This window comes from Miscanthus floridulus, unplaced genomic scaffold, assembly GCF_019320115.1.
Source record: "Miscanthus floridulus cultivar M001 unplaced genomic scaffold, ASM1932011v1 fs_523_2_3, whole genome shotgun sequence".
Taxonomy (NCBI): domain Eukaryota; kingdom Viridiplantae; phylum Streptophyta; class Magnoliopsida; order Poales; family Poaceae; genus Miscanthus; species Miscanthus floridulus.
This window is the reverse complement of record NW_027096883.1, coordinates 13,692-23,750: the sequence shown is the minus strand read 5'-3', so window position 1 is coordinate 23,750 and position 10,059 is coordinate 13,692. Positions and strand designations below refer to the sequence as shown.

General features: G+C 43.3%; 2 protein-coding genes across 2 annotated transcripts; both read left to right on the top strand.

Annotated features, from left to right (window-relative positions):
* The first annotated feature begins 458 nt into the window (after nucleotides 1–458).
* On the top strand, nucleotides 459–4,741 carry LOC136532109 (uncharacterized). Its single transcript, XM_066524721.1, has 6 exons — nucleotides 459–849; nucleotides 1,815–2,014; nucleotides 2,428–2,568; nucleotides 2,646–2,726; nucleotides 3,852–3,976; nucleotides 4,053–4,741. The coding sequence occupies exons 1-6, from the start codon at nucleotides 627–629 to the stop codon at nucleotides 4,099–4,101; spliced, it is 819 nt and encodes a 272-aa protein (XP_066380818.1). The 5' UTR covers nucleotides 459–626; the 3' UTR covers nucleotides 4,102–4,741.
* Nucleotides 4,742–5,561: 820 nt separating this feature from the next.
* LOC136532108 (transcription initiation factor IIB-like) lies at nucleotides 5,562–9,645 on the top strand. The gene is made up of 7 exons (XM_066524720.1): nucleotides 5,562–6,138; nucleotides 6,822–6,846; nucleotides 8,197–8,326; nucleotides 8,432–8,562; nucleotides 8,659–8,747; nucleotides 9,175–9,251; nucleotides 9,326–9,645. Exons 1-7 carry the CDS (start codon nucleotides 5,786–5,788, stop codon nucleotides 9,457–9,459), a joined length of 939 nt encoding a protein of 312 aa, XP_066380817.1. The 5' UTR covers nucleotides 5,562–5,785; the 3' UTR covers nucleotides 9,460–9,645.
* The last annotated feature ends 414 nt before the right edge of the window (nucleotides 9,646–10,059 follow it).

The following is a 10,059-nucleotide window of genomic DNA, read 5'->3' as shown; positions in this document are numbered from 1 at the left end:
GCTGCAAATGCAGGTATCTACACTATTATGCCAATGTGATACTTGATAGGCTCTTGACATTTCTATAAAACCATATATTTATATTTATTATATCCTCCACATATATTTGTTATATTAAAAATATAGAAGCTAAAGTTTGGAGTAATTGATTAGAGGTAAAAAGAAACACATCACTATTTGAGTATGATAAGCACATATTTTTACAATATTGTTTGTCAGTCATATTTTATCTGGAAGGCAGTAACAAATGGTTACCAAAAATTGGCTACGTGAAAACAAGATAGAATATAATCAATAATTTTGATGTAATTTACCATGGAAGGTAAAACTCGTGATGAGTAAATAAAATAAAAAATATATAATAAAAACGGTACATAGGAGTGTTCCAAATCTCAGTGCCTCACGTTAACTCCGCCAGCCTCTCCCCAAACGGCAAATGGCCAAATCACCAACGCAGCCAGCCAACACCGCCGCGATCTATCCGTCGCCCCCCAAAGACACGAGAGCGCAGGAAGAGAGAGAGAAACAAAAAATAATAATAAGGAAAGAAAATAATAAGAAAAATTCTCCCGTGTTCTTCGACCGGCGGTGGTGGTGCGAACGCGAGGCGACCAAGCGGAGACGAGATGAGGGGGCCGAAGCGGCCGCTCGGCGTGGTGACGTCGTGGGTGCGGCGGCAGCCGCCCAAGGTGAAGGCCTTCCTGGCCGTTGTCACCGGCATGGCCGCGCTCGTCTTCATCCGCTTCATCGTCCACGACCACGACAACCTCTTCGCCGCTGCCGAGGCTGCTCACGCACTCGGCATAGGCGTCCTCATCTACAAGCTCACCAAGGAGAAGACCTGCGCCGGTTCGTTTCCGTCCGCTTCTTTGACGCCCGTTCCCGATCTGTCGAGATCGCCCGTGCCGGCGCCGATAGGGTCTAGGATGTTTATAGGATTTGGCCCGCCAATTCAGCGTTTCAGAAGGCGATTTTACCGGCATGGTTTGCAATTTTTATTTTGCGAAGAATTTGTGGTTTACTTCTGTGTACATCTATCTAGGAGGCGGAAGGTTAGAATATTTATTCGATCTATTTTTATATCTATAAATACCCCTTATGTTTTTGTCCATTTTTTAGATAATGTTTGTTGTGAGGCTAGACAGATGTGTAGCACTGTTATGGTCTGGGGTTTTTATACAGGATTCAGTGCTAAAGTACTCATCTGGTATATTTTGGAGCTGCAAGACGTGCTTGATTACATTATCCTTTTGATTTGACTGGGGAAATCTGTATAGGCTTATTAGACTCGTTTCTTAGAATGGTGCAGCGTTTCGACAGCTGTTTTGAAAAATCTGGGGAAACCAAATCTTGAATAAGAATCGCGTGGTTTCCATTATTTTTTGTTCTTTTTAGCTCTTTCAACATCTATTTGTTTATTAGAATTCCTTCTACTGAATTATGCATTCTTGTATCATTTCTTCCAGTTAGCGAATCCCTTATTCCAAGTGCATAGATTTTGTTTTATATACTGCAGATGTTTCGATTACTATAGATTTTATACGAATCAGTTGTGTATCTACTTGGCATGGTTTAGATTTGGAATTACCATATCAGAGATCTTGAGATTATTCATATGTGCAATATAAACTTATTGATGGTTTACCTTGTGATTTCTTTCACTTGGTGGATCTAATCGTATACAAACTCATTTGGTTTGATATTTTTTCAAAAAATCCCACCTCTAGCTGTGAAAATTACCCTAAAATTCACTGTCCGATGTATATGATTTCTTTAGAATGTCTGTCTCAACGCCTTTGCTTTTCATGTTGCAGGACTATCCCTCAAGTCTCAGGATTTAACTGCGTTATTTCTAGCTGTTAGACTGTACTGCAGCTTTGTCATGGAGTATGACATCCATACGATTCTGGACACTGCTACACTTCTAGCCACACTGTTTGTTATTTATATGATACGGTTCAAACTGAGGTCAACTTATATGGTGGACAAGGATAACTTTGCGTTGTACTATGTGGTAAGAAATAAACTATGAATTCAGATCAGTTTCTGTTCTTAGCTAAGATTTTCAGTTTCTCATACCCATGTGATTGATATTGATTTGGAGCTGTCCAGTTTCTGCAAAATAGAGCCACATTATCATCTCAATGTATTTGCTTTGTACTGAAGTTGGTTAGGTTAAGACCAAGGCTCTGTGAGCTTTATGGTTAGAATGCACATCACCTTTTAGATCATTTATTATTGAAATGTTTTGAAATTCATATCTCTTTCTGTACTTCTGGGATTGGAGGTAGTGCTTCTCTGATGCTTCTGCTAACAGAAGGCATTGGACTTATGCTGGCTAATTTTACTTCTTCTGCCACAACATTGCACATCTTAGTTGTATATTGCCATCTTATTGTGCTTGGGCTTTTGTTATTACCTTTCAAGGTGCTACCGTGTGCTGGACTGGCACTACATATTCATCCTTCAACATCTCATAACATTGTGAATCGGATCTCCTGGGCGTTCTGTGTTTATTTGGAAGCTGTTTCAGTGCTGCCACAGTTACGCCTGATGCAAAATACTAAGGTAATATCACCATCTTGCCATTTGGTTCCATTGATTGCAGGATAATAAGTTTGACTTAGTTTTACCATCTTTTGCAGATTGTTGAACCGTTTACAGCTCACTATGTATTTGCATTGGGGGTTGCAAGGTTTCTTAGCTGCGCCCACTGGGTTCTACAGGTCCGTCTTTTTGGATAAACTCTTGAGCTAGTACATACACAACAACAACAACAACAACAAAGCCTTTAAGTCCCAAACAAGTTGGGGTAGGCTAGAGTTGAAACCCAGCAGAAGCAATCAAGGTTCAGGCACGTGAATAGCTGTCTTCCAAGCACTCCTATCTAAGGCTAAGTCTTTAGGTATATTCCATCCTTTCAAGTCACCTTTTATTGCCTCTACCCAAGTCAACTTCGGTCTTCCTCTGCCTCTCTTCACGTTACTATCCTGGCTTAGGATTCCACTACGCACCGGTGCCTCTGGAGGTCTCCGTTGCACATGTCCAAACCATCTCAACCGGTGTTGGACAAGCTTTTCTTCAATTGATGCTACCCCTAATCTATCACGTATATCATCGTTCCGAACTCGATCCCTTCTTGTATGACCGCAAATCCAACGCAGCATACGCATTTCCGCGACACTTAACTATTGAACATGTCTTTTCGTAGGCCAACATTCTGCACCATACAACATAGCAGGTCTAATCGCCGTCCTATAAAACTTGCCTTTTAGCTTCTGTGGTACCCTTTTGTCACATAAGACACCAGATGCTTGCCGCCACTTCATCCACCCTGCTTTGATTCTATGGCTAACATCTTCATCAATATCCCCGTCTCTCTGTAGCATTGATCCTAAATATCGAAAGGTATCCTTCCTAGGCACTACTTGACCTTCCAAACTAATATCTTCCTCCTCCCGAGTAGTAGTGCCGAAGTCACATCTCATATACTCAGTTTTAGTTCTACTGAGTCTAAAACCAGCTAGTACATACACAGCTGTATTATATTGTAGCAGCCTTCGTTTTTGTTCTTATTGTTTTTTGCACCTAACAGAATGCTGGGCAATATAGACTGTTATCGTAGATGTGAGAACTTTTTTACGTTTACCTAGGTCATTTTTATTGAACAGACAGATTTCTTGTTTTGGGGTGGTGGGGAGTGTCTTATGACCATTGTAGATTTGTAGTCACTCATGATCATGAAAAAACACTTCCAATTCTCTAGTCTAGTGTTTTCACATCACTAAAATGCACTTAGGGAAATGGTACTCAAACCCTGATCATCGGAAGCCACAAATTCTGTAATGTAGGTTTTGGACACGCGTGGCCGTCTGTTGACAGCTCTCGGCTATGGTTTGTGGCCGTCTATGGTGCTTTTATCAGAAATCGTGCAGACATTCATCCTTGCAGATTTCTGCTACTACTATGTGAAGAGGTAAATTCAGTATCACTGTTAAATTTAGTTGACCGTTCCTTTGGGCATCGTCTAATAAGTGATTGTCGTTGTACAGTCTGGTTGGTGGGCAACTGGTGCTACGGCTTCCCTCAGGGGTGGTGTAAGAAGTGGAGCCTTTTTTAGTTGATGATGTTACGAGTTATGACTATGTATGACAAAATTGCTGCAAGGGTCCTCTTAGCGCGTGTTTAGGTCCAGGAAGTTGGAATTTGGTGCTACTGTAGCACTTTCGTTTTTATTTGGCAATTAGTGTTCAATCATGGACTAATTAGGCTCAAAACGTTCGTCTCGTAATTTTCTACCAAACTGTGCAATTAATTTTTTTTTCGTCTACATTTAATGCTCTATGCACGGGCCGCAAACATTCGATGTGACAGTTACTGTAGCACTTTTTGGAAATTTGGGGTGGAACTAAAGGCGTTAAAAGATAGGTTGTCATTGAGATTGTTTGTAGCTGCCCGTTTCTTGATTACCCAATCTCTCAGTACTTGTAGCTTCTGCTGTATGACTGTCGTGGTCTTAGAATCAGGTGGTAATGGTCTCTTTGGATTAGATAATTCCAGAATGCTTTCATATGTTTTTGCCGCAAGCAAATTGATCTTGATCTATGCAGAACTAGCCATGTGAAAATCGTGGGACCAAGGCCTATCAGGTCGTATTCACTTGACATTGGGATTATCAGGAGTAGGGGACTAGGGGTTCCTTTCTGGTCCATTACTAATCTTTAGTACAGTTTTCCTTTAATAGTCAGTTCAGGATGGTCTAGTTGGATTGAGGGTGGATTGCGGTTGCCTCATGCATTCTTCCTGGCAGCTCACACCAGTTCCGCCTGCAATTCTTCGGTTTGTTGACCAGACACAGAAATGGTGTGCAGGAGTACTAGTAGACTACCAGGAGTGCAGGAGCCGTGCCCATGCGCGTGCGTGTCCGAAAAGCAAAAAGGCGCTCCGAGTTAAAACTCCTGTGGGTGGCATGGATCGCTCCTCGGACCCTTTCTCTTTGCCACTTGAAGGTTGAATCCGAATACTGTCGTCGTAAAATCTTTGCCAATTGCCACTTCTGGCGCTGGCTGCTGCGGCTGCAGCGCAACGCCGGATGCGGTGTCCAGAACTTACTGCGTCGTGGAATGCATCAGCGTCTCCAGCAAAAGACAACGCGGCAACGCAAGAGAGTCGACTAGCCAAGTCGAGAGTGTCGACTAGCCATCAGTCTGTTCGCTGGTTGGTTTCTAAGTTGGTTTAAGCTGGCTGGTGCTGATTTATTGTGAGAGAAAAACACGGTTGACTGGCTGATTTAGGCTGGCTGAAACCGAACGAACGGAGTGAATAGAAAGCCAAGTCGGTCGAACCCTAGTACACTACCGCTCTGCTGCCCCGTCTCACGTGTAGACACGGCCGGATCAACGGCTTGATCCATTCCAAAAGGCCACGAGCACCGCACGCCCGTACGCCACGGCATCGCTGTCGCGGCGGGCCAGCAGCAGCAGCAGCAGCAGCCGCCGACCCAGGACCCGAGCGCCGGACAGAAACCGCAAGCAGACCAAACACGAAACTCTCGCCGAACTGATAAAAGCCCAACCCAACCTCTCGTCTCCCGGTCTGCCCCGTCCGCCTGCCTCTCCCTCCCTGTCTCTCTCTCCCCCACTCGCCTTCCTCCCCCTCCTCTCCTGTGGGCGCTCGCTCTCCCCCGCCCCCAAATCGCCGCGCCGCGCCTCACAGCACCGGTTGCGTGGGAGGAGGGAGAAAGGAAGGAAGGAGGGGAGGGGAGGGGAGGCGGCCGTCGGGCGAGATGAGCGACTCCTTCTGCCCCGACTGCAAGAAGCAGACGGAGGTGGCGTTCGACCACTCGGCGGGGGACATGGTGTGCACCGAGTGCGGCCTGGTCCTCGAGGCGCACTCCGTCGACGAGACCTCCGAGTGGCGTACCTTCGCCAACGAGTCCAACGACAACGACCCCGTCCGTGTCGGCGGCCCCACCAACCCGCTCCTCACCGATGGCGGCCTCTCCACCGTCATCGCCAAGCCCAACGGCGCGCAGGGCGATTTCCTCTCCTCCTCCCTCGGCAGGTGGCAGAACCGCGGCTCCAACCCCGACCGATCCCTCATCCTCGCCTTCCGCACCATCGCTAACATGGCTGACAGGTCCGCCTCTCCGCTCCTCCCTTACTTACGCTACAGGTTCGATCCGATTCGATCAAAGTATGTGGCGGTGCTAGTAGTTTGCGCTGATTTCTAGAATATGTCGCGTGCCTGTTCGTTTGTGCGTGTGTCGCGCTGCCTGATTTTAGGTCTGGGGCGATGGATTTAGATATTTAGATGGGGAATGTGATGTGGGGTTTCAGCGTTGGTTATGACTGCGGGGGTCTAGATTTGGAACGTCTGATTGATATATTTGCGTCTATGGCTTTTGTATATTCTTGTTGGGTTTGGTGCTGGATGATTGTCCCGTGGATCTACTGAAATTCCGCTCTTTCATAAGATGGGTATCCATCTAATTATCATTAATTTCATCAGGAACTGTCAAAGGTTCGGTTTTTATTTGGGCACACAATAGGTTTGGCTAGAATAGTTGTGCTGCTTGCACCTATGCATCAATATGTCAAAATTAAGCATTGATGACAAGTTGATCGTGATGGCATGTAGTACCTGCATTTTTTATACATAATACAGTAAAAAAAATATCAGCCACATATATTTCTGATTTGGGCGAATAGATGCACAATACTCAAAGCTATGTTTTGATAGCTAATTTGATTTTAGCTGTGTGGACCTTAATTTCGTAACATTTGTCAACAATATGCTGACACGAACTATGTCTTCTGCAGGCTAGGTCTTGTGGCTACTATTAAGGTAAGGAATCTGATGGCTACTTTCCATTGTGTTAAGCTGACTGCCAACATTTTTTTATATAGCTACATGGCTATACTTGCTTGTTAGTGCTAGCTGTGAGCCTGTGATCTACCATTTTTAGGTGCTGGTAGAGTGTGTCCTAATAATTGGCCTATTTGTACTGAAACCTATTATGATCTCTTTTTTGTATGCTCCCTTAATAGGAATATTTGTAATTCATCAGATTACATGTTGATATTTTACAAAATTTAAGTGAGTGTATATGCTAAGACTCCATTTGCATTGGAGGAATTCCAAAGGGAATTTGTATGAATCACAAAACCGAGGAAAGGAAATCAGGGCGTGCGTTTGGAATACTGGAAGAGTCAATTCCTTTCCTTTGGAACACTGTAGGTAGATGCTCATTACACAGCAGTGTTCACCTAAACGGCAGTTGGCCCATTTACACACTGTTTAAACGCTACACAGTGGTATGCCGTTTTTGTTTAATCGATCATTTATCCCGTTTAGGTGGCCGTTTAGCCCAAATAATGGCTAAACGGCAAGTGACCGACTGTTTATCGTTTGGGATAACATTACTTCAAAGGAAACCAAACATCCTCTCCGAGCTCTGGTTTTATTTTCCTTTGTTTTCCTTTGCGGATGCCTGAGACAGTGTGTACGAAGAAGAGAGGCGAGAATGAGGAAGCGCGTCACAAGAAGCTGTCTGTCCCATCCTGATCTTGTCTCTTCCACTGCTGCCGCCGTTCTAGGAACGATCGGAAGCAGGTAAAATGGGGAGTCAGAACGGAGAGCAGAAAGCTGGGCCGAGATTAGATTGGGGAAAGTGCATATTATGACTTTTTACCGTGTAGTGAATAGATAAGGACCATTGAAAGAAAAAATATTTAATGAAATGGGTAAAGATGTTGCCTTTTACGTTGGTTTCCCATGTCATTTAGACTTATTTAATAATATATATTTACAACTTCCTTTAAACAATAAGTCAATAATACTCCACTTATTGTATTCTGATTCCTGCGTTCCAAACACCTGATTCTCCAACTTTCCTATCTTTTTCCATTCCTCCATTTTGCACCCTCATTCCTTTCCTATTCGTACATTTTCTACAGTTCCCGCGTTCCTCATTCCTACGTTCCAAACACACCCTAAGAGTAGGGATCTATGTTCTGTATGGTAGCTTTTCTTCTCTTTTTGAAGATAGATTACATGTTAAACACTTTCCAGAATACCCATTGTGTGATTGAACAGATTTCTGCTTCCTGTGTTCGATAGAACAATAACTTATAACTTAATTCAGGTAAATTACTGCTATGTAGTAATTATTTGTTTTGGTCTTTACTCTTCAAGGACCGAGCAAATGAAATCTACAAGAAAGTTGAAGATCTCAAGTCTATCAGGGGAAGAAATCAAGATGCCATATTAGCTGCATGTCTATATATTGCTTGTAGACAAGAAGATCGGCCTAGAACTGTGAAAGGTACATATTGTTCTTAGAAATTCTCTTACTTCCTAGACACTAGAATTCATAACCATGCAACACTAAGTTCGTCTATTGTTCTTGTTCTGTGTTGGATTGTTGCAGAAATATGTTCAGTTGCTAATGGGGCCACAAAGAAAGAAATTGGCAGAGCAAAAGAATTTATAGTGAAACAACTGGAAGTTGAGATGGGGCAATCTATGGAGATGGGAACCATTCATGCCGGAGATTTTCTGGTATGTTTGCCCAAATTTATAGCTTCATTTTGTTGTTGGAGTTGGTAATTTCCTTAATTCTTAAATTGGTAGCTTATAAGCTGATAAAAACTGCAGAGGCGTTTCTGCTCAACTCTTGGGATGAACAATCAAGCTGTTAAGGCAGCCCAGGAGGCAGTTCAGCGCTCAGAGGAGCTTGATATAAGGTTTGTAATTTCAAATTCTGTACATGCTAGCAATTGCCCATTTCCACTTGATTGCAGTTAGGATCTGCTGTGGCATGAAAGTTTCTGTTTAGCTTCAAGATTGTTGCTTGTTTGTTTGATCTGCCTGTGGCTTTTGAACCACTAACTCTTAAATTCAAGCTTAGACCAATTTTAGGCAAATGACCTAATGGTTGTATGATCAGAGGAACTACTCATAATCAATTGCCGGCATGTTTAGTTTATGTGCCAGGCCACAACCACAACACAAAAATCTATTACAAGCCATGATTTGACTTACTGTTTCATTTGTTTCATGTACGATGGACTTTTGACAACTAGACATGAGCATTTCAACTTGGTTGAATCTGTAGTTCACATTTCTGACAGAAAAAAGATATGTTGACACTTCCTTTATCCTTCTGTGCAGGAGGAGCCCAATCTCAATTGCAGCCGCTGTCATATATATGATAACCCAACTCTCAGAGGACAAGAAGCCACTTAAAGGTTTGGAATGCTGCCCCATTGTGTATTTCCCTGCGACTGATATACAGGTAATAATACTGGAGAATCTGTTGCAGATATATCCTTGGCTACTGGTGTGGCAGAAGGCACCATCAGAAATTCGTACAAGGATCTGTATCCCTATGCCTCAAGGCTCATTCCGAATACCTACGCCAAGGAAGAAGACCTGAAGAATCTCTGCACACCTTAGGAAGCTTACCTTTTTTCCCCTTTTGTTACATAAATCGGAATTAGATTTGTCAAAGAGGAGTGAGTGAAGTTGTTCCTGGTTGTGACTGTACCGGGCAATATGTCGTCGCCGCCGCGCTTAACTTTATGTGGATGGACCAATGAGAACAGAACTTGTCCTCATCAGATCGAATTTCTTTTCAGAGCACCTACAACCTCAAGATTTGTGGGATAGCCAAGGTGCCGTTTTCGTATACTCCCTTGGGAAAAAAATGTAGATAGCAAGCAGTTCTTGGACAAGCACAAGATTTTAATTTAAAAACAGGAGTCTGTTCTCCATCTTCTGAAGAAACCGTCATTTATCCATCTTCATTCTAAAGGCCCTTGGATACCAAGTGCTAATTGGTCGTCAGCTAGTGCATTCCAAGGGCCATTGGATTACAAGGGCTAATCGTTAGTCAGCTAAAAATTAGGTAAAATTAGTTTTTTTTAAGAATTACATGATACACGTTCAAAACATGCACACACACTTATCCTATGAACACATGTATGTAAATTCTACCCCTATGAACATCTCCGATGGACTGAGCCGGCAGATCTGAGATTCATGAAGTCACCACTG